At 35.3% G+C, this 24,872-nt stretch overlaps 3 protein-coding genes across 5 annotated transcripts; 2 read left to right on the top strand and 1 right to left on the bottom strand.

Annotated features, from left to right (window-relative positions):
- The first annotated feature begins 1,873 nt into the window (after positions 1-1,873).
- On the top strand, positions 1,874-10,586 carry LOC110693367. The gene is made up of 14 exons (XM_021870500.1): positions 1,874-3,823; positions 3,914-4,024; positions 4,773-4,927; positions 5,012-5,222; positions 5,311-5,542; positions 5,639-5,789; positions 5,872-6,162; positions 7,230-8,568; positions 8,662-8,769; positions 8,874-9,052; positions 9,142-9,352; positions 9,467-9,704; positions 9,813-9,963; positions 10,068-10,586. Exons 1-14 carry the CDS (start codon positions 2,572-2,574, stop codon positions 10,377-10,379), a joined length of 4,941 nt encoding a protein of 1,646 aa, XP_021726192.1. The 5' UTR covers positions 1,874-2,571; the 3' UTR covers positions 10,380-10,586.
- LOC110693497 lies at positions 5,062-24,426 on the bottom strand. Of its 3 annotated transcripts, XR_002505609.1 has the most exons (9): positions 24,155-24,426; positions 23,030-23,278; positions 22,883-22,933; positions 22,717-22,768; positions 22,518-22,576; positions 19,473-19,518; positions 19,018-19,239; positions 17,607-17,668; positions 5,062-5,150 (listed from the first exon to the last, which is right to left on the bottom strand). XR_002505609.1 is itself a non-coding variant. In XM_021870611.1 (7 exons), exons 2-7 carry the CDS (start codon positions 23,108-23,110, stop codon positions 19,118-19,120), a joined length of 411 nt encoding a protein of 136 aa, XP_021726303.1. In that variant the 5' UTR covers positions 23,111-23,278; positions 24,155-24,426; the 3' UTR covers positions 18,579-19,117. The 3 variants fall into 3 exon arrangements, 2 of the variants coding, with proteins under 2 accessions (XP_021726303.1, XP_021726304.1); XM_021870611.1 differs by lacking the exons at positions 5,062-5,150; positions 17,607-17,668 and having other exon boundaries at positions 18,579-19,239; XM_021870612.1 differs by lacking the exons at positions 5,062-5,150; positions 17,607-17,668 and having other exon boundaries at positions 18,579-19,239; positions 23,030-23,205.
- On the top strand, positions 10,679-17,599 carry LOC110693492 (G-type lectin S-receptor-like serine/threonine-protein kinase At1g11330). The gene is made up of 7 exons (XM_021870604.1): positions 10,679-12,837; positions 12,914-13,027; positions 13,298-13,464; positions 13,589-13,799; positions 13,895-14,132; positions 14,217-14,367; positions 14,464-17,599. The coding sequence occupies exons 1-7, from the start codon at positions 11,583-11,585 to the stop codon at positions 14,764-14,766; spliced, it is 2,439 nt and encodes an 812-aa protein (XP_021726296.1). The 5' UTR covers positions 10,679-11,582; the 3' UTR covers positions 14,767-17,599.
- Positions 24,427-24,872: the final 446 nt, after the last annotated feature.

Raw genomic sequence — 24,872 nt, 5'->3', positions numbered from 1 at the left:
GATCTACTAACAAACCTACCACCCCTACCCTTACGCACCTCCACCATATGCGTCTCGTACATGTCATCAACCCTCTGACTGAATGGACCGTAATCATCATACGGTCCACTGCCATCGTCCACATCCTCATCCTCATCTGCGCCCTCCTCCTGCTCCTCCTCCTGGTCACCCTCCTCAGCATCATCATCGTCATCGTCATCCTCATCCCGACGGTGGATCCGTTCTCTACGAACTGAGGCCGAAATACCACGGGATCTGACATGTCTATTCCCCGACCTCTCCACTGAATAACTTCTACTAAGAAGCTCTATATTCTTCCCCGCACCATGACGACCCTACACAAAATTTTAAAATATATAAACATACAAAAATTTATACGATAAATAATCATCATCGCAAATCAAATAAACTAAAAACATACAAATAATTGTAAACAAAATATAAACGTAGAAAAAATACAACGAAATTGAAAAAATTTATAAAAATAAACAACAAAATATAAAAACAATTCAAAATTATATTACAAAAAAAAAAAAAAAAAATTAAAAACAATTTTTTAAAAAAATTAAAAAAAAAAAAAAAAAAAAAAATTGGGGGGAAGGGGGGCGCCCTGGGTGGACGCCCAGCCGGCGGTGGTGGCGCCAGATGCAGACGCCGCCACCAGTTGGCTGGCGCCTGGGCTGGACGCCACAGCCACGGCTGCGGCGCCTAGAATAAACGCCACAACCGTGGCTGTGGCGTCCAGCCCAGGCGCCAGCCAACTGGTGGCGGCGTCTGCATCTGGCGCCACCACCGCCGGCTGGGCGTCCAGCCAGGGCGCCCCACCGCGTTCACGGCGGTTTTCCCCTTTTTTTTTTTGTTTTTTTTAAACAAAATGTACCTTTCCTCCTTGGGACATCCTTCCCTCCGCCGCCGCCGCCACTTCCTTGCCTTGCCGCCTCGACATTGCCGTTATTTGAAATTTTTTTTTTTTAGAGAGGTTGAAAGAAGATGAGCAATGAGAGTGTGAGTGTGTTTTTTTTTTTTTTAAGGTCAAGGGCAATTTTGGAAAACCAAGTGAATTTTGTGGGCTTTATGTAGTAATTTGTGGGCGATGTTTAACAAATCCCAAATTATAAGCCACATTTCTAGTTTAGGTCGTCTCAAACTAATGGACTCGACTTGTTGCAGCTGGTAGGGATGGAAATAGTATGCTGCTTAGTCAAAGATTAGCAATTTTTGGGTAACATATTCCCATTAATGTTTTTGGATGACTTATCATGCTTTAGGGATACATTTTTGCTACCTTTTTGCCAAAATGTACTTCAAACAATGTCATGTAATGATTTTCCTCTTTAATTTAAAACCACAAATAGATGTCCCAAGATAAAAGTAGTACTACTTTGTTTCTAATCATCCTCAGATTTTTTACAGCTTTCATGGTGGGTGAAGTCTCCCTTTGATGATAGTTACTGTACTACATAAAGTGGGATTCACCCATGAATATCACAGAGTTAGTGCATCCTACAAGGACCCCCCTTGTCTAGGGAATGATAGATGCATATCGAGTAAAAGACTACTCATCCAATATCGAGGACTTGGTCATTTTAGGATGATAGCTATCAAACTTAGAATACAATTTTGGAAATATCGTTACAAAAATGAAAAGTTAAATACATCAGTACATTATTCTTTTTAGAGCAAAATTGATAAAATGAGCAAATAGACTACCTTACTAGATTCGCCCGACACCCACCCTAGTTCCTACTAAACTTCATATAAGTCCCTAATCAAGAGGTGGATTAAGATACTACAAATGAAAAGCTCCGGTCTCACACAAACGAGTAAAACCAATAGATACCTAATTCTATAATAAACTAAAAACTAAATCAAAGCTTAGTAATAGCAATATTGAATTGATCAAATATACACTATTACTTCATTCCCCTGTTAACCAAAGTGTGCATCTCATCCAGATAAGGCAAACATTATGAGGATCTTGACCTCCCATTAAAAATCAAATCCACAGTGAGTAGTGGTAGTGCAACATGATGAATCATCATTAAAAATCAAATCAACAGTGAGTAGTGGTAGTGCAACATGATGAATCATACTAGTGCAACATGATGAATCATACTCTCAGCAACAAAAGGTAAGTTTGTATTGTCGTCATCTTCATCACTTACTAAGATTAGAAAGTTATGGTCATAAATCAGCCACAAATTAAATAGAAAATTAATCAGCTAACACATATCTTCTTTCTGGAAATTATAAAGATAGTAAAATGAGGTTTTTTTTTGTGTTTTTCATTTCAGTTGTGTAAGTCAAAATCATGATCATTGATGAACATTATTAGATGGACCAAGTCTTCCACTAAGATCAGTACCTCTTCCAGTAAAATCGCAGACAACGACTATTCTGTGTAATGCACTACAAATGAGACATCCTATAACCCTCACAATTTGTCTATACATCGTAAATTTGGGGTTACTGTACCCACCTAAAAACATGAACTTGGAAAAAAAAACTGTATTATAGATTCAGAAATTCATAAAAAGGACCCTGAAACTATAGTCTCTGAAAACTCAAGCAATGACTGCTCTTCATACAATATTTCTTCTTTTTTGCTGTATTCAAAGATCTGTCTCCGTGACAAACACCCTAAATGGAACAAAATTCCTGAAGGACCTTGAAACTATAGTCTCCAAAAACAAGATTTTCACTCTAGGATTCTTCAGCCCTCCTACTTCTTCCAAACGATACGTGGGCATATGGTACAGTAAGCCCTCTGTAAGAGATGTTATATGGGTAGCAAACAGGAATAACCCACTCAATGATTCTTCTGGGGTTCTGAAGATATCAAAGGATGGCAATCTCCAAGTGCAGAATAGTAGAAATGAAATCCTTTGGTCCTCAAATGTCTCGAGTTTTTCAGCTGAATTCTTAGCTGCTCAGCTTCTGGATTCAGGCAACCTAGTTCTGCAAAGCAGCGAGGAGATCGTATGGCAGAGTTTTGATCACCCTACAGACTCTTTCTTACCAAACATGAAACTTACTGTCACCAAAAATGGGACCGGAAAAAAACCTTTACAGTCCTGGAAAAGCCCATCAGACCCATCTGATGGGCGATTCACTGCAGGAATTGATACTTTTACCCTTCCCCAACTTGTAGTCTGGGATGGGAATCGCACACGCTGGCGAAGTGGTCCATGGAACGGAAATATCCTTATTGGGGTACATTTTGATTTTAAGGACTTCATTAATGCTCAGCTTGTGATTTCTAGTGATAAAGAGGGGACAGTCACTGCAGTATATTTTTATCCGAATGAGTCTCTACTATCAACCTATATGTTAAGCATAGATGGAAATTTGTCACAAATATGGTGGAATGAAATAAAAAGGAAATGGGAGATTGAGTGGCAAGTTCCTACAACAGAGTGTGATGTTTTTGGAAAATGTGGAGGATTCGGAACCTGCAACCCACGAAGACCAACAATGTGCCAGTGTTTGAAGGGTTTTCAGCCGAGAAATAAAACAGAATGGAGCAAAGGGAACTGGAGTGATGGATGCTTGAGGACAACAAGGTTGCAGTGTGATATGGGAAAAGGTGAAGACGATAGATTCTTAAGGATGAAGATGATGAAAGTACCGGAAAATGCTGAGTGGAGGTTAGGGTTGAATCAAGATGCATGCAGAAAACAATGCTTCAAGAACTGTTCTTGTTTAGCTTATGCATATGATGCAGGAGTTGGTTGCATGACATGGAGTACAAGTTTGATTGACATACAAGAATTTTCAGTAGGCGGAGTGGATCTCTACCTTCGTCTAGCACATTCAGAGCTCGGTAAATTCAGTGCTTCTATTACATAAACTCCCATTAGCTACTGAACTAGAGTATATGATTGTGACAGTCAAGTTCCAATTTAAACTGCAGGTACTAATAACAAGAAGAAAGTAACTGCAGCAGTGATAGGAAGCTTTATAGGAATGGCAGTAAGTGCTGTCCTATTCTACTTTCTGTGGAGGCAAAAGGCGCATCAACAAGGTATGATGCATTACCTCATAACACATACCCTGCTGTTTAGAAATAAGAAATCAACAAGGCACTACAGAGTAGATTTTTTGATAATCATAGTCACTAAACTGAACTATACTCAATCATGCGAAAACTGATTCAGTGTAAGCATTTGATTTGCATGTCAACCCAATTATTACAGACATTAACAGAACTGATAAAGCTACTACATTGGTGGGGAGAATTGGAAGAACAAAAAATTTAAAGTTAAATAAAGATTATTTTTGGGGGTGAACATGGTTCATTAGGTGGAATTTATGATTTACAGGGCAATAGTTCTTCTTCCATCCTTTGATTATCATCTACAAAAGCTAAATTTAGTCCAAAATAAGTTATTTTATTTTTCAAAATAAATCTTTTTCTCCTTGATAGTCCACAAACAATTTAATTTACTCCATTTTTAATTTTTTTTTTTTGGTTAAAATGAGTGATTGTTGGGAGTAAATTTTGTATTTTAGTTTGATGGGGTATGGTTAGCTCTATTTGCGTATAATAGAGCTAATTTTAATCATCATAAGTAAATCTTCATTTTATTTTATTTTTTTCATGATGTTCAAAGAGGATGCATGACCTTAGTTGCTAATGTATATATAGTTCTTACAACCCATATAAGAAGGTTAAAGAATTGAAAACAAATTTCTAGCGTCGAAATTGTACTTATCTCAGTCCCTAAATTCTTGGTTACTATTGAAGAATTAGCATCTATTATGGTATACAGATGCTAAGAAGAAAATGAAGGTAGACAATTACAAGAAGAACAATATGAACTTCGAAGAGATTCCCCTGTTCAAATTTGAAACGCTTGCAGCAGCTACAAACAATTTCAATGAAAGCAACAAGCTAGGACAAGGTGGTTTTGGTTCAGTCTACAAGGTCATATATTCTACAAAACTAAGATAAGTAATTATTTAGTTAGAGAATAATGCAAAACTCATAATGTGAACAATTACTTACCAGGGAAAGCTACAAGATGGACAAGAAATCGCCGTGAAACGTCTTTCAGGGTTCTCTACACAAGGCCTAGAAGAGTTCATGAATGAGGTCAAGCTTATTTCTAAACTGCAGCATCGTAACCTGGTCAAACTTCTTGGCTGTTCTGTTGAAGGAAAAGAGAAAATGTTGGTTTATGAATACATGCCAAACAAAAGCTTGGATGCGTTTCTATTTGGTAAGTTCTGTTAACTCACAAATCACCATTTAGTTCTCATTTCCATATAGCATTGTTTTGCATAAGTACCATCAGTCACCAAATGCAGGAAATCAAAAGGATTTAGACTGGGACACTAGATTCAACATTATTGAAGGGATATGCAGAGGCCTCCAGTACCTCCACAAAGATTCTAGATTAAGGATCATTCATAGAGATCTGAAGGCGAGTAATATTTTGTTGGACGAAGGACTCAATCCAAAAATTTCAGACTTTGGAATGGCAAGAATTTTTGGGGGTGACCAAGATGAAGCTGACACTCGACGAGTTGTTGGGACATAGTAAGTTTTTCATACTTTAGACTTCAGTCATCTAAACTCAGAATGAATTATGTAATCAGTTCATTCATTACTGAAATACAAGTTCTGAAACTACAGCGGCTACATGTCTCCAGAATATGCAATGGAAGGGCTATTCTCAGAAAAATCTGATGTATTTAGCTTTGGAGTATTATTGCTGGAGATTCTGAGTGGAAAAAGAAACAGTGGCTTCTCGGATGATGAGGATTCCCTCAGCCTTATAGAAAACGTAAGTTCTCATACAACTACAAGTTTACTGCTTCATATAATCTATCTCCAACATAAAGTTTGATTCTGTTGTTACATCTCAGGCATGGAAGTTATGGGAAGAAAAGAACATCATGTCATTGACTGATCCAACGATTTCGGAACCTCCACATGAACAGGTTATTATTAGGTGCGTACAAATTGGACTATTGTGCGTGCAAGAATTTGCAAAGGACAGACCAGATGTACCTACTGTCATCTCTATGCTAGACGGGGAGATTTTAGATCTTCCAAATCCAAAGAGACCAGGATACGTCCATATCAATCGGAACATCTCCTACTCTCAACAGAAATCTTCCATAAATCATATATCTATTACAGAGATTAGAGGACGGTAAGTGAGAATTGTGTAAGACAATGAAGGCAGTGCCAGAAAGTGAACTGTCAAGCTTGCGGTCGCTGAGTTTCACATCTTAGCTCAATAAAAGAACATGTATTATAGTTTTAAAGAAAATAAGAAAATTCAAATAAAAATTAATAATAATAACAGTATTTTATTGATCTCAAGTTTTTATGATAGATCAGGTTTATAAGATTCAGACAACTCACACTCGGCTTTGAATGAATAATATCTCTGTACTTGTATTTAAGACAGAAAGAAGTGTCAAATGTCCACACCTATGTAGGAATGGTGAGGTGATATTAAGAGTCTATGTAACAAGTATAGAGAAAAATGAAAATATAGAACGAACATTACTTCTATCTGTTCGAAGATGATACTGTGGTTGATGAATGTCGCACTCTAAAGAGCAATATAATCATTAAACAACACAGTTTCCAATCTACATAATCCTTAATGGTTGTACTCTAAGATACTATAACTAACTTAATCTTGCAAAAAAAAAAACCAAATTCGACATAATGCTTAGCTTAATTACGTCGTAAAAACACACACAAAATTTGACATAATAATCCTTAGTACAATCTACATCTATATTATTCAGTATAATAGAACATAACAACATATTGAATGTCACTTAATACTTTGTCCTTTTGTAATGTTTTTGTTTCCTACTGTCGACACTTTCAATTTTAAAACCTTCTCTTTTCTACTGTATTACATAAACGAAAGAGTGAAAGACCAAACATTAAAATTAAGACATAGTAACAGAGTATCAGATTTTTTTACTAGTACTGTCTAGAAGCTAATACATCAAAATTAAAGTTCCAAGAAAAATTATTTCAACTTAATTTTTGAATTATACCCATAAACAGCTGACTTGGTCACTTCAGGTAAACATCAAAGCATACAGCCAAGTTTTTTTATGCAAAAATTTTCAGCCCACATTCTTTGTTCTGGGCCCATGTGTAATCTTTTCTTCCAAAGTTTCCATGGAATTTAAAGCAAAATATCTACAACAGCTGAAGTCACAAAAAAAACTACTGCTATTAAGTTCAATAAAATGGCTACCTAAATACGAAGATTGTAATTAGTTCCACTCACCAATATCAAATGAAACCGAATCCCATGTACTGTATCTATTCAACACTGTTGTTTTCTTTCCTTCTACTGCAACAAAGCACAGCCCTTGATAAAATCACAGAGACCGAGTTTCTTAATTATCCAGAAACTATTGTTTCCAGTAATGGGGCTTTTAAACTGGGGTTCTTTAGCACCCCTAACTCAACACACCGTTATGTAGGGATCTGGTACAACAAACTCCCTATGAATAACGTTGTGTGGGTGGCCAATCGGAACAACCCTCTGAAAGATTCTTCTGGTGGAACAATCAGAATTTCCGAGGATGGTAATCTTCAAGTCCTAAATGCTCAAAATCAGACACTTTGGTCCTCAAATGTCACCATTTCCAGCCAAACTAATAGAAATATAGTCGCCGAAGCACATCTCTTAGACACCGGCAACCTAGTTCTGGTGGGACTTGAGGGCAAGAACTTATGGCAGAGTTTTAACCACCCGACTGATACAGCTTTGCCAAATATGAAAATTACTGTCACCAAGAGTTCTGACGGAAGGAAGATGTTACAGGCATGGAATGGCCCTTCAGACCCCTCTTATGGGAGGTTCTCTGTTGGCATTGATTCTTTTGCCTTCCCTCAACTTGTCATATTTGATGGTGATCAACCCTATTGGAGAAGTGGTCCGTGGAATGGACACATCTTTACTGGTATAACAAATAACGAGACTGACGATTTCAATGATGCTGGATTCAACCTAGAGAATGACAGGCAAGGTACCATTTCTTTGACATATTCTTATACTAATCAGTCAGTGCTATCTAACTATGGGTTGAGCTACCAAGGGACTTTGACTCAACGATGGTGGGATGAAAATGAGAAAAGATGGAAGGTTGCGTGGGAAGCTCCACAAACAGAGTGTGATCTTTATGGCAAGTGTGGAGCATTTGGAAGTTGTAATTTGCAGAATTCACCAATTTGCCGGTGTTTGAAAGGATTCAAACCAAAGAATAAGTTTGAATGGAATAAAGGTAAGTGGTCAAGTGGGTGCACAAGAAGAAAACCATTGCAATGTGTGAGAGGAAGTGGAAAAGAGGATGGTTTTTTCCGGGTTAAGGCAGTTAAGGTGCCAGACAACTCTGACTGGTTAATTGGATTAGATGAAGATGAATGCAGAAACCAGTGCTTGAAGAATTGTTCATGTCTAGCTTATGTATATGATTCAGGTGCTGGGTGTATGTCATGGAACAGAGATTTGATTGACACGGAAGAGTTGTCTGCAGGTGGGGTGGATCTTTACCTAAGGCTGGCGCATTCTGAGCTAGGTACTAGGCTTTTGATTGACATGTTGTCAGTGTTTTCTATACTTATCTTTTAGCAGGAACCATACTGAAGCTCCGATGCATTATGGTTTGCAGGGAACAACAGGAAAACGGTAGCAGCTATTGCAGCAACAGGGAGCTTAGCAACAATTGTAGTTGTTTCCCTTATTTTAATTCTGAGGAAGCGCCAGACCCTAAAACAAGGTAATTTTTTCGTTGTAAATAGTAATAATGCTTCAAAGATTCAATGATTCAGCAGAAGAGCATAACCTAATTTTTTGTATTTACTGAAAATTTAACATCTTAAGGAAAGAAACTTCAGAAAAAACAAAGAGTGTCAGATGCTCTCAGAATAGACAATATTCACAATAACCATGATCAGATCGAAGAGGTTCCGCTATTTGATTTTAAAAGGGTGGTAATGGCTACAAACAACTTCCAGGACACTAACAAGCTAGGAAAAGGTGGATTTGGTCCAGTTTACAAGGTAATCAATGTTCAAATGGCTGTCCTCTTAGCCGAGAAAAGTAGGAACGTAAAAGTGTAAGGAAATCACTTTAAGATTTGGTTTTGTAGGGAAAATTAGAAGATGGACAAGAAATTGCTGTCAAGAAACTTTCAAAAGCCTCAGGACAAGGAGTAGAAGAGTTTATGAATGAAGTGTTGGTAATCTCTAAACTTCAGCATCGAAATCTTGTCAGACTTCTTGGTTGCTGTGTGGAAGGAAAAGAGAAGATGTTAATATACGAGTATATGCCAAACAAAAGCTTGGATTACCTGCTTTTTGGTAAGTATTATATTTTATGTGACGTCACTTTGCATTCATTAACTAATCATATACTACTATACAAGTTTTATTAATCCACAATAAATCCTTAAATACCAAATGATTTATCTCCAGATCCGATGAAGCAAGACCTACTACCCTGGAAGAAACGCTACAACATCATTCAAGGAATATGTCAAGGACTCTTATACCTACACAGAGACTCTAGATTAAAGATCATTCATAGAGACCTCAAAGCAAGCAACATTTTGTTGGACAAAAACCTAAATCCAAAAATTTCAGACTTTGGCATGGCCAGGATTTTTGGAGGAAAACAAGAACAAGATGACACAAGAAGGATTGTTGGAACATAGTAAGTACTTACCTCCCACCCCCACCCACTACCACCTCCAAATAGGAAGCAGAAAAATGCATGCTCATCTAGTTCTGAACACTAAAAGCCATGTCTTGACTGATGTAGCGGATATATGTCTCCCGAGTATGCAATGGAAGGGCGATTCTCTGAAAAGTCAGATGTATTCAGCTTTGGAGTCTTATTATTGGAAATTGTGAGTGGCAAAAGGAACAGTCTCTTCTGGTACGAGGAGTCGTCCCTGAGCCTGCTAGGATATGTAAGTTTTTATGACATTGTATGGTCTATATCCACTTCCATCATATATACAATCTATTGAATGACCTCATGTCTAACTCCTCAATTTTTGTTCTCGTCTATCAGGCATATAAATTATGGAAGGAGAACCATGTTTTATCATTCATTGATCCAAAGATTGCAGAAACATGCTTCTTGGGAGAAGTTCAAAAGTGCATACAGGTGGGCTTATTGTGTGTGCAAGAATCTGCTAAAGATAGGCCGAACATGTCTACCGTAATCTCATTGCTACACAAGGAAGATGCAAATCTACCCCAACCTAATCAACCTGGCTTCACTCACAGTCAAAAATCTAAAAATGTTGGTTCCTCCTCCGAACAGAGCCAACAGACTTCATCTACAAACTATGTCTCTGTAACAGCTTTGAGTGCTCGATAACAAATGCATTCTGTAGACCACATTCAATGGATAGACATGTAATTAGTTAACATACTCTTATTCATTAGGGTTTTGTTTTACAAGAAGACTGCCCTAATCTGTGTATTTTTCCATACCAAAATAAGAAAAAGGTAGGCCTGTATCTGGTAGCAAAATGTGCTTTTACAGTTTTACTTTGCAATGAGCCAGAACTAGATTTACATAGATAATCCTTTCCTTGTAAGCTGCAACATAAAATTACCCATCAAGGGTTTGCTCCCATATCTTAATTATTAATTATATAAGCCGTCTAATTATAAAACCAGATAAGACAATGATAATGAACTCTGAATCCTAGAAGTTCAGAAAGAACTCCCAAAAAATTTACCCCTTAACTAGTTGATCTCCAATAATTCAATATAGACTAATTGGGTTCTGCCGACCAGAAATTCACATTCACAATTGTGCAGTCACCATCCACTCGTCCAGTATCAATTTTTTCTCCATCAACGTATCATTTACATATAGGACTATAAGGCAAGCTCAAAGTGAAAACCACACATTCCATAAACCAACATTATCTCCACACCTCTTCCTGACCCACAAGTCGACATTGTTTCAGGGACAAATTTCTGTTCACATTAGAAAGTCTTTTATCACTTGAGCCTCATTTCTAAAGGAAAATTTCTCGAGCAATCATCACAAAAAACAAAAATAAAAATATTTCACAAAAACTTCATGTCAAAGTAATGGACCAGCCCAATCAGAAATAGAAGGAAAACAAAAAAAAATGTTAAATCAATTGGATTTTGTCTACTTGTGTCTGCAGCTTCCTGTAATTTTCTAATTCTATACTCGTCGACTACACACAGACAATTAGTTCAATTAAGACATACAAATTTCCTTAGCATGATAAACAGATTTTAACTTCCATTTTGGTGTGTAGTTCAAAGTCAAGAGCTCAAGATCATCCAAGCAAGTCTTCCAACACACCAGAAATATCAAGGACAGCGACTTAATCTGTGTAGTGCACCACAAAAGAAGCATCTGGAAATACTTAACATGTTTTCTACCCATCGTAAACTTGGGGTTATGTAAATACCTTAACTTTATAAAGTTGATATAAATGTGTTATGAACGATTCAAAATTCATTGAAAGAAATTAAAACCCCAATTCCACTTTTTTACCAAGAATTAAAATATACCTAAACTAAAAAAGAGCAAATGACTGCTCTCTGTGCACTAATACTCCTTTCTTGCTTTATGCTAAAATCTTCTTGCACAACAGATACCATCAATAACACAATATTTCTCAAAGATCCTGAAACTATAATCTCAAAAAACAACAATTTTGCACTTGGATTTTTCAGTCCCGAAAATTCCACTAAGCGTTATCTGGGAATCTGGTACCATAAGCCCTCTGTAAGAGATGTCATCTGGGTAGCAAACAAGAACAAACCACTCAATGATTCTCCTGGAATTTTGAGGATATCTAAGGATGGAAATCTCGAAGTGCAGGATAATAGAAACAAAATCCTTTGGTCCTCAAATGTCTCAGGTTTAGAAGGTTTTGACTCCCCAACTGCCCAGATTCAAGATTCTGGCAACCTTGTTCTGCAAAGTGGAGGAGAGATCCTATGGCAGAGTTTTGATCACCCAACAGACTCTTTCTTACCAAACATGAAACTCTCCGTCACCAAAAGCAAGAATCAAAAGAAAGCATTACAGTCCTGGAAAAGCCCATCAGATCCATCAGATGGAAGATTCACGGCTGGCATTGACACTTTTAGCCTACCCCAGCTCGTGATCTGGGATGGGGATTATCCACGCTGGCGAAGTGGTCCATGGAATGGAAACATCCTTATTGGAGTACAATTTAATTTCGCGGACTTCATCAATGCTCAACTTGTGGTTTCTAATGATAAAGAGGGAACAATCACTGCAACATACTTTTATCCAAACAAATCTCTACTATCAACTTATATGTTGAATGCAGAAGGGATATTTACACAAATATGGTGGGATGACAAAACGCAGAAATGGGAGGTAGAGTGGCAGGTTCCTGCAACAGAGTGTGATATATACGGGAAGTGTGGAGCATTCGGGACCTGCAACTCACAACAGCCAACAATTTGCCAGTGTTTGAAGGGGTTTCAGCCGAAGAATATATCAGAATGGAGCAATGGAAATTGGAGCAATGGATGCTTAAGGACAACTAATTTGCAGTGTGAGAAAAGAAAAGGTACAGACGATGGATTTTTAAGGCTGAAGATGATGAAAGTGCCAGATAATGCTGAGTGGAGGTTAGGGTTGAATCAAGATGCATGCAGAAGCCAGTGCTTGAACAACTGTTCCTGTTTAGCATACGCATATGATAATGGTGTTGGTTGTATGACATGGAGTACAAGCTTGATTGATGTACAAGAGTTTTCAGTGGGTGGAGTGGATCTCTACCTTCGTCTAGCACATTCAGAGCTAGGTACATTTTATTTATGTGGATTCTCGTTAGTGATTGATCTAGTATTTATGATTGTGGCAATGGTTTTAAATTACAGGTATTAATAATAAGAAGAAGAAAGTACTTGCAGCAGTGATGGGAAGCATTATAGGAACGATGTTAATTGCTGTTTTATTATTCTTTCTGTGGAGACAAAGGGCGCATCAAGAAGGTAAAATGTCTTGCTTTTAATACCAATCATTTTTAGTAGGGTGTATGCCTCCTACCAGGTTACCACCCTTCTGTTTAATGATAAAACTTGATCAAAGTAGTTCATTAATGATGTCTTTTATAAAAAGATTTTCTCCTTCAGAGCACATATAAAAACATTGGTGAATTTATTATTTTTAAATAAATAAAATTAAGATATTGGCCAATTATTCCAAAGCTAATGTGTACTATGAACCATCTTTCAAAAAAAAATGTTTACTATGAACCACAGATGACAAGAAAAGGAAGGAAGACAATTTCATGACTAGTGATGATAAGAAAAGCAATGTGAAATTTGAAGAGATTCCACTGTTTAAGTTCGAAACACTCGCAGCTGCTACAAACAATTTCCATGAAAGCAACAAGCTGGGACGAGGTGGTTTTGGTTCAGTATACAAGGTAATATTTGCATGCAAATAACAAAGATACTTTTTTTTTTTTAGTGAACAATAACATAGATACTATATAGTCAATAGCTTATGATGAAGAAGCATAAAGCTCGATGTTAATGTTATAAAACTAGGGAAAGCTGGAAGATGGGCAAGAAATAGCTGTGAAACGACTTTCAAGGGCCTCTACACAAGGTCAAGAAGAGTTTATGAATGAGGTGAAGGTTATTTCTAAGCTGCAGCATCGTAATCTGGTCAGACTTCTGGGATGTTTTGTTGATGAGCAAGAGAAAATGTTGGTTTATGAATACATGCCAAACAAAAGTTTGGATGCTATTCTATTTGGTAAGTATCATCACTAACTCATCGCTGTTTTGTTCAGTTTCCCAAGTAATAGATAAGCAATTGTAGCATTTCACGTAACTATGATCAATCATCAGTGGCAAAAAAGCAAAAGAATTTGGACTGGAAAACAAGATTCAACATTATAGAAGGGATATGCAGAGGCCTCAAATATCTCCATAGAGATTCTAGATTAAGAATCATCCATCGAGATCTGAAGGCAAGTAACATTCTGCTGGATGAAGAGCTTAGTCCAAAAATATCAGACTTTGGAATGGCAAGAATTTTTGGGGGTGACCAAGACGAAGCCAACACTCGACGAGTAGTTGGGACATAGTAAGCTTCCCAAGTTTCAGATTTTGGTCATCCTTTAATCAGATTGGTTTTTTGTTCATTGAAATAGAAGTTTTGAAACTGCAGTGGTTACATGTCCCCCGAGTATGCAATGGAAGGGCTATTTTCAGAGAAATCTGATGTATTTAGCTTTGGAGTTTTATTGCTGGAGATTCTAAGTGGAAAAAGAAACAGTATCTTCTCAGATGAAGAGCATTCCTGGAGCCTTATAGGATATGTGAGTTCCTGAATATCTTTTAAAAATGTACATCTTTCCTCTACCTCAAGCAATCTCCTCATTAAACCACGACATTGTTTTAATGCTTCATCTCAGGCATGGAAGTTATGGAACGAGAAGAACATCATGTCATTGATTGATCCAGAGCTTTCTGAAGAATCTGAACCTGGCCAGGAAGAGAATATTATGAGGTGTGCACATGTTGGACTGTTGTGCGTGCAAGAATTTGCAACAGACAGACCAAACGTACCTACTGTCATATCTATGCTGAATGGAGAAATTTCAGATCTTCCATACCCAAAGAAACCAGGATTTGCTCATATCACTCAGGACATCACCTCCTCTCAACATAATTTTTCCACAAATTATGTATCTATTACAGATATAAGTGGCCGATAAGTGAGAAATGAGTAAGATGATTAAGACATTCCAAAAGAAGGGTAGCACATTTGCTCTGGCTAAGTTAATATACATTTTCACAAAAAAAAAAAAAATATATATATATATATATATATAAAATAAAAACTATACTCCGTATCATAATTTATAAATGCTGGTTTGCATCTTAAACTTGTGAATCTTTAAATAACATGGCTTTCCAGACCGAGTTTCAAGACTTACAACCTAGTTCCATAATATCTCTATATCACAAGTAAAGTTCCAACCGAATTCTACACTATTTGTGCTTTCTAGGCCTCATTTCACATTAAACCTCATTCTTGAAAATCATACGACAAAGAAAATAAAAATAAAAAAGTTTGTGTTGGTTATCGCCCAAATTTTGTAAGCCCATTATTCTGGTGGAGTATTGTGCATATTTTAGGGCTTCCAAAATAATCAAGCAAGGTCATTACTTGCCCTTGATTTCTGTAGAATAATGAGCATTATTGACATTGGAAGCTATTAGAATATTATAGCTGATTCGTGAATTTTCTAGAACATTATGGATACAAGAATAATGGAGAAATTTCTAGAATATTCCAGCCCTAGGTCATGGGCAATACAACACAACACAAGAAGCCATACCCAAAAAGCCTTCCCACATACTACACCTTGTACTATTTACCTTCTTTACGAATCCACTATTCCTACTTTGTAATACTCCATTGTGAGTTTCTTATAGTGAGATATAGTGAGAGTTCTCTTGTAATACTCACCCTTTTAAGGGTTCCTATACTCTCCTATTTTGAAATAGTGGAATAAAAGTGCATGTCATTACATATAAAATCATATGTTCATTTATATTAATTTATCTTGCCAATTATCAATTCAATTTATACTTCTCAATCAAACACATCACCCACCAACCCTAACACTTTGCTAATGAAAACTTGTAATTCAATCATGTGGAGATTTTTTTTTTTTTTTGAAGACATATAGAGAATTAAGATTACTTCATTTAATTGTCTCTTTAAAGAGGAAAAAAAAAAAGCAGTAAATATTTTATTTGTGTTCTTTCACCCACTAGCAAGAGTAGCAAGCTCAAAGCAAAACAAAACATATGGCTCAATAATGTCTACTCCAAAACAAAACAAAAATAGACCACTCAATTTGAACTTACCTTGATTTACCATATGCAATAATGTATACTCCAAAACAAAACAAAAAAATAGACCACTCAATTTGGCTCTTTCAATTGAAAAAGAAAAGTTGTATCACTAAATACTAGATTTGGAGCAAATCCATATCTTAAAGCAAGTCTATTGTACAAGATAAGTATTTCTAAAAGACAATGATCTGCTCTACCTATAATAAGATTAATCACGGATGCATGCTCACTTTAAGCAATATAAATGAACACAGTCCAGACCTCAATCACCTCATTGAACCAATGCGAGCAATATAAATTAACACAGTTCAGACCTCAATCACCTCATTTAACCAACACGTATCGTCTAGCTACTGCAAAGCATATCTTAAACTCATCACTTAATTCTTGTTTATCTATTGGCTACTATAAAGCATAATCATTTCTTTAAATATAACACATAGACCTCTTTCACATTTTCCATGTCCACAAAAAATCCATAAGGTTGCAGATGACTCATGACTGCTCTATTATGATCTAGGTATCCTCCTCCGTAACATGAGTTTTCCCCAATACCATCACAACTCACAATCATCATGACTCTGCCACCATAATCTCCAGTAAACAGCTAACACTTCTACACTTCTCTGCCAATATAATCCAATATTGACTAGTAGCATTCTGCACTTACACACTAAATTATTCAGTCACTGGATCCACCCACCAAAATTTTACCAATCACTTCATCAGGACCTGGTATAGTAAATTAGTAAGCCTTCCTGACCAATGGGAGAGACTCGGAAGGGACTGAAAAGATATCCGAAAATCTTATACACTACAATGGTTCTGAACAAATAGGGTAGCAAATAAATGTCAAAAACAATCATAATTCCTCACTAAACCAAACTTGATTCTGGGAACTCTTTAAGTCGGATAATAGGGATATCTTATGAGTTAGGCTATTGGTGTAACAGTTAGCCTTTCTAACAAACGGTGAAATGAGAATACCAACCTTAGTTACTATTTGGCTATATAAGAATATCCAAGTGATAGCCCATACCTGAGTTATGTCCGTATATGAAAAGGCAATGGTAAAGTGAATATTTCACCGACCTTTAAATGGCCAACTGTTGATCTAAGAGTTTTTCATATCATGTAGCAGTTTGGTCACCCTACTAATTCTGGATTTCTGCAGATTCTTTACAGCGAAATCCAAAACCTATAGTCTAAGACACTAAGCAAAGCGGCAGTGGCCAGAAAATTGTTTCAGATGGAAGCAAGAGTGATTTCTAGCTAGCCTGGACGCTTTCATACAACCCAGTATGTTACTCCGTATATGAAATGGCGATGCCAACACCAGCATACACACCATAAAATGTTAAACATCTACAATACAGGACAAATAAACCAGACAAGTCCCTACTACTCCATTAGACTGCACGACAATGAGCTCAGAAGGGAAGAAATACCTACAAGTGTGACTTAGACGGACTACAGCAGAAAGTAAGGGCCATTTGGAAATAGGAGCTAATATTCAGAGAGACATAATCTAGATTAAAGCGCAAGTCAAAAGCCACAAATTAAAAATGCCACTGTATGCTAAGTTAAGATTTGAATAAAATAAAGATGGCACTAGTTAACTGTTCATATTAAAAATATGCAAATGATATTGCTATTGGCTGTAAATGGAGTCCAAGCTTGATTGACATACATTCTCAATTAGCAGGAGGATCTCTGTCTTCATCAAGCAGCTTCAAAGCTAAGTAAGTATTTCTACACCAAGAAAAATTAGAACATTTAAAAAAAATTATAAAGGGGAGAAAATTGTCAAAATGTTATCAAATTTGAATTGTATGGTTGCATACCCGAGTACAAAGACTTTAAGATAAGGTCAACATAATGTTCAAATCACATTTAGTTTCAAGTTTCAACAATCGAATTGTGTGGTAGCAAACCCAAGTACTAAGAATTTAAGATGAAGTTGAACATAATGTTCAGATCACATTTAGTTTCAAGTTTCAACAATCTCAGAATGTCATTTCTCTTTTTAATATTCACAACTCAAGTCATTTGGTAATGCATTAGAAAAAATGGTAAGACTAAAATATAAGTAATGCAATAAACAGCTGGAGAATATACATTAGGGACATAACAAACCACAGCTACAATTGAAGCCTTAATACAAAAGCTGGGTTAAACTACATGAGCCAAGAATAATCAAAAATATAAATAAAGGAATAGTACACAGGTAGGAGACAGATCAGAGATCTGAAAATCATGGAGCATTCCACCATTTTAACTTAAGAGGAAACAATAGTCATTGACTACACCTAAAGCATCCAGCAGTCATTTCAACACTGTTCAGGCAAGAGAAAGGAAGTATAATTCATGCATTTCTATGGTCATGACAAATGAGGGATTTGTTCTATGTCTAAACCTAAGTTTGCTTCTGTGTCTGAGATAACCAGCGCCACATCAGCATTTTTCAACAAATAAATGTCTTAGTCAAAGAGGTAAGTGTCAGATAACAGAACAGCCAATATAAGTATGTATGATGAAGTGTATTTGATGTCGAGCAAGCAAGTGACCAACTTGTCAGCTTTTCAGCCATGTGGAAAAAAAAAATACTTAGTGAATGTAGATAGCATAGGCTATCAAAGACAAGCCAATATACTTATGTGAATTATAGTGAAGTCAAGCTTTCTGTTACTATGAAGAATAAAAGAAAGTACTGAGATTGAGCTAATTGCTAAATTCACTAAGTATAAATGTAAAATACCTATGAAAATTAAAATCCAAAACATGTATATACAAGATTTTACTTGGTATCACCCCTAAAAAAAAAGGGGTCAGAAAAAAAAGGGCAATTTATAATACCCTCTGTGATGACATGTATCGAACCCTCACAGATATTAGGTTTGGAATCCTATTATATAGCTATCAGAAATCCCCTGGTAGGTTTTGACAAGCAAACTACAAATAAAGAAATCCCCAATATGGATATACATGATGTAAGTAAGTAATAGAGGTGGCTCAAGAATACTGCAAAGAAACCGATAGAGGACACTGAAAGAAGCCCAAAACACAAAGAGAGGCTACACTCAATATAAAATGAGCATCACCTCAGAAATAAGCCCGAAGCAAGATGCAACATCCAGAATTTACTGAGCAGGTGACTGGCACAAGAAGTAATTTCATCCCTCTCCCACAATCAGCTGTATATTACAAAGTTGAGGAACCCCTAGATTTGTTAGTCTTGTCATCCTGAGAAGAATGTGATGAAGATAACATCGCAGCATGATATGATGAAGACGCAAGCTGAGCCAAGGCTGGAACTGCACCACCTGTAACGTAAAAAAATGATCATGCAAAAAGTTGACTTGTAAACAGAAAGTAAGCTAGGTAACCCTGTCCCCCATCACCACACACCTAAAATGTATTACTAATTGATAATAATCTAAGAAAAACTTCCGACAAGATTTCTTATTTACTACGTAGGTGGTATTATGTGCCTCAATTTTGAAATGGATTGATAGCTAAAAGTGGAAGGCTTCCTAGAAAGAGGAAAAGAGCATACCTGCCAGCCCAGCACAGGCCGAAGAAAAAACTATCACTGGTGGTGCCTGATAAAGTCAGAGTATTAATACTAACGTGAGGATAAATACATAAACAGAAAACAACAAATACCATAGTTACAAAGCAAGAAATAACCTAAAAACACCAGAAACAATAACACTATCAATGGGCAATTGGGCTGGACAAATTATATTGTCAACATTTAATAAAATTCAGAATAATGCAATCACAAGCATAACATGACCAACTTCTAATGGATAATGTTTTCTCAGCTTAAAAAAGAACTAGTTGATCGACTAGTAAAGGTTGGAACTAAAGGAATAACAGTTAAATAATGTTCAACATAACCTCAAACATCTAGGAAGTTTGGGTTTAAAAGGGGGGGGCAGGAGATGCACTGGGACCAATTATCATATACTTTACATACGGTGGCCTCATTGTGTAACCAATTTCTAGAGTGGAGTACTAATCTCCAGAAGAATCAAAAGATGAAAAAATGGAACTGACGGAGACCATTAACAAATATTTTTTTAAAAAAAATTAAAAGATAAATTTGATTAACAAAAGGTAGCATGGGAGTCTTGGGAAACCATTGGCTTGAATTCAAGTAGAAAATCAAATGATGGACAATTATACACATATATTAAATCATTTGACACATTCTAGTCACAATAATGTTTTTGTTTGTACACACAAGTTACCAAGCATATATTAGACATTTATTGCACATGTTTCCCTTTAGATCAAAATTGGCAACTCTTTGGTACAAAAAGAGGTAGGGGCATTACAATTCAGATGCTAAAGCTTATATACCAAAAGCTCTAAGTCTATACCAAAAAACACATTTTTAAGTCCATATACATGCAAGGGTTCCCAGCAGAAATTGGCACATTTGGCTTCTCCAGGCCACGAAAAGTAAAGACCAATAGTCTCACTCTAATTAGGGAGTACTATCTCATAATGAATAAGTTTATTGTTCATATAACTTACATTCTAAATTTTCTAGCCTAAAAATTGGCCCTGCAAGATACCTAGAAATAGAAAGATATTGTCAAACATGATACACAGAATTAAAAAACAGCAGATAGAGTGGGCCAAGAAGCAAGAAGGTAGTGAATTGGGTCCTTATTACACTATATCCCACTCTGTTCTTATCCATGGAGTGTCTACTCAGCATTGGCTAGCTAAGAAAGGTTTATGCATGGGGATCAAGTTATTACACTATATCCCACTCTCTTCTTATCCATGTAGTATAGAATCAATTGACAGAAATCTAAATAGCAATGCAAAAAGACTCTAAACTACACAATGCCACATCTGCATGGTAAAGACACAATACAGACTTTAATAATATATATATATATAAATAAAAAAAAAAATATATATATATATATATAGGGTTGAAATCCAATGAGAAGGATCTTAAAATGAGAAGGAACAGATGTGCATAAATTTTATACTAAATGTGCATTTTTTTTATATTGAATGTGCATAATTTTGTTTCAAACTGATAAAATTTTTTAATTTTCTGGAAAAAACGAAAATTATGCACATTTGTTCAAAAAATATGCACATCAAATTTGAGTCAAATTTTTTTTTTTGCACATTTAGTTCAAAAAATATGCACATTTAGTACAAATTATGCACAAAAAAATCCTTCTCATTCTTCTTATTTTAAGGAACTTCTCATTTGACCCTAAATCTAAATCTAATATATATATATATATATATATATATATATATATATATATATATATATATATATATATATATATATATATATATATATATATATATATTGAAAAAGAAAAAGAAATAAGTTCTGCATAAAAAATAAAAAAAAAAAAAAAAGTTAAGCAATCATGTCTGCTATGTACAGAGGCAGCATATCTGGGACATAGAGGTTCCTGGTCAAACCTATTAGTTGCTTAAAATGTGGATGCAGTGAGTAAAGTTGATGGTAGGTCCAAGCTTAATATGCAGGGCACTTTCTAGTTTCTTCATTCTAAAGCTATTTATCAGATGTTGAGAAGACCAATCACAAATCTTTTTTGCATGCCAAATGTGCAACTGACAAACATTTCTAGATGCAAATTTACCTTGTGCCTTAGTACCTTAACCAACAAATTATATTTAATCGACTACAAATAGGCTCAAGAACGTTAGTTCTGTTTGCAGCTTTGTGCCATCTATTCTTCAATGCAAGACACTATTTGCACCTCTTCTAAAAATGTGATTTCTCGCTGGAATCTAGGGTGTGATGTTGTACTGATTAGGGTTTTCAAGCAAAGATTATAGGAACAGCGAATGAAAATAGCAGTCAGAATAAAGCAAAAACACTACTTTGTCTTCCAGCTTGAATTTTATCTATTCCATATGGAGCGAATCATAAAGCTTAACACTAGAAGATTTCAGACCACTGGTAAGCATCTAAATTAGCGGTACTGCTCTACTGTGTTTACAATTGCAATTAGATGTGAGGCAAAGAGCTTATGAGAGAGTTTTTTGCTTAAAACCCTTCCATTTGGTTAAGCTTGAGGAGGCTAAAAAATTATTATACCACTATTGGTGCCAGTACTTAAATACTATTGAGTATTTGGCGATAAAAAGTCATTTAATCTCCATTCTTTATTTATCAGCATCTCTAAAACACTAACTCTCACACTAACAATTTTAAGATCAAAATTCTAGTGTATGATGTCTGCCTTCTCTTGGTCCAGCATATCACCATGTCAAATTTGACGGACAAAAAATTACACAATCTCCATGACAAACAAATGAAATAAATATGAAGCATCTAGTGATCATTCTTGAATTCTTGTACATTCAAGTAAATACATTGTCTTTGTATAAACTTGAAAAGCATCCAGACACAACATTAAGCAGCATCTAGTAATTAAACTTGAATTCTTTTAAATTCAAGAAAAGACATTGTCTTGGTAAAACTTGAAAAGCATCCAGATAAAACATAATGCAGCATCTAGTGATTATTCTTTTATTCTTATAAAAATAAAAATAAAAAATAAAAAAAGTAAGGTAAACTTACTCCGATAAGGAAATGAAACCACATTGGCCCTTTGACCCACTTACGAACAGTCGGCATAACTGCACGAAACAACACTCGTAAACTAAAGATCTTGCAACAAACATTCTCCTTATAAAATCAAAAAAGTTTAAGGAACATTTCATGACATTTTGAATTCACCTCACTAAGTGAAATGCAGATAGTAAAATTAGGTATTTACCAAAATTGAATGCATAAAATGCACTAGTAGTACCACCAACAGCAGAACCAATCTGCAATTATTCAAATATTTTATGCACAATTTTGAAATTTTCAATGAAATACAAAAATCAAGCTGAATGTTAATCCTATTCATTCAAAATGAAACTCAAAATAGAAATATATACCATAGAAAAGCTGTCTCTAACAAGCGGCGCAACTGTCCAACGACTAGTTTCCTGCAGTAACAACAAAATTGAAATAATAAGAAATCAAATAATTCAATCGTAGTTTGAAAGAATCGAATTTTGATTTTGAATATTGGGGAAATTTACCATTTGTTTAGAGAGAGGACCAGCGCAGTGAGGACATGTAATTGGAGTCACAACTTTGGAATTTGAAGAATTCTTAGCCATCTTCAAGCTTTAATGGACTGATTATCTGGTGGACGTGGTGGTTATGTTTGATGGGGGTGGTAGAACACGGCGGCGATATGAGAGAGAAAGTTAACCTATAATATGATCCAATGATGAGTTGATGGAAGAAATTATGTCTCCAGATCCACACAGTACGTGAGAGTGTGACTACAATCATACAGAACCATAACTGAATTAGAAAACGATCAAATTAATACACACAATGTTCAAAATTTAGGAGCATAATAAGCAAATTAATTCAAATATCAGGAGAATTAATATAAATATATCACTAATTAAGAAAATAATCTCATAAGTTATGAGCATCATTCTAATAAAATCGCAAAAATTGATGGAAAATTCGCATGAACGCAAAAAAAATCGTCAAATTCAAACAACTAATGATACATCAATACGATAGGAAATTTAAGACTCAAACATATTATTGGTTTTCATCAAGCGAAATAATGTTTATTACTTCTTTCTCAGCTTATTAAGACCATAAATAAAGCAAATTAATCAATTAATTCACAATGTAGAAGAATTCGTCCCAAAAATCAGTTTAGAAGCATAATAACCACATTGATTAAAAACTTAGGACCATTAATCCAAATAAATAAGATGAGAAAATATACAAATAAATTCACTTGTTTGGAGCATTATTAGTCTAAATAAATCGCAGAGTAGGAGCATAATTAAGCAAATTACTACGGATCAGAAGCATAATTCTAAATTCGTAAGCTAAAGTCATAATTAAGCAGTTTAATTTGCAGATTACAAGTGTTATTCCAAAACTATCGCAGCAAATCAACTCAAGAAAAATCGCATGATATGCAACAAAATTCGTCAAATCCAGACTCCGATTGATATTTCAATACAGAGAACAAATTTATTTCATAAATTGCGAATCCAATACCAGGAATTCGTCAGCCCGTGAAATCATTAGATATAGTTGAATGATTTGAACTAAAATGCACCAAAATTGTGCTACCATAATAATTCAGAATAAAAGAAATAAAACAAAATTGAGGATACCACTCATACCTGTGAATTGCGGATTGACCAAATTTCTAGAGAATTCAAGCAAATTGCCAACAAAAAAGCTTCAAATTAACGAACTGAGCACAAATTACTGAAATTAGATTCGACTATTCAACATTGAGGTAATTTAGGGTTTATCAAATAGTCTTTGAAGGAGATTTAGGAGAGTGGGAAAATTGGAGCAAATACGAGTAGGGGAGAAATTGTGAGACTACGGCGGTTTAAAACCGAACCAAAATACCAAATCACAAACCGAACCGAATTACAAATGTAGTACTTGTATTGAAGTGTAGTTTTTTTTTTTTTCTAATACTAGATTTGTGCATTTGCGATGCACGGTAGTAATAATTATTTTTCCGTAATTATTGTGATACAATAAAGAAAAAAATGAAGAACTCATGTGGAATAAAAAATGCAATGCATATTGAAAAATAATAATAATAATACCGTTACTCCATATTAAAACTACAATTGAAATAAAATATATATATTATTGTTGATTAGTTGTGTTGAAAATATTTAAAAATAGCATACATTATATTACATTAATAATGCATATTATTCCCAAATTGTTGTTGCGGGATCAAACACGATATTAGAAGAATTAGTAAGGGTTTGTTCTGATTGACTGAATTAAATTGAACTGAACTTATTGGAGCTTAACTAAACTAAATATTTTATGAGAGAAAAAAATTAAGATAAGAACTGAACTTATTAGAGC

The sequence above is a fragment of the Chenopodium quinoa genome, unplaced genomic scaffold, assembly GCF_001683475.1.
Source record: "Chenopodium quinoa cultivar QQ74 unplaced genomic scaffold, ASM168347v1, whole genome shotgun sequence".
NCBI classification, from domain to species: domain Eukaryota; kingdom Viridiplantae; phylum Streptophyta; class Magnoliopsida; order Caryophyllales; family Amaranthaceae; genus Chenopodium; species Chenopodium quinoa.
This window is presented reverse-complemented; position numbering and strand designations above follow the sequence as displayed.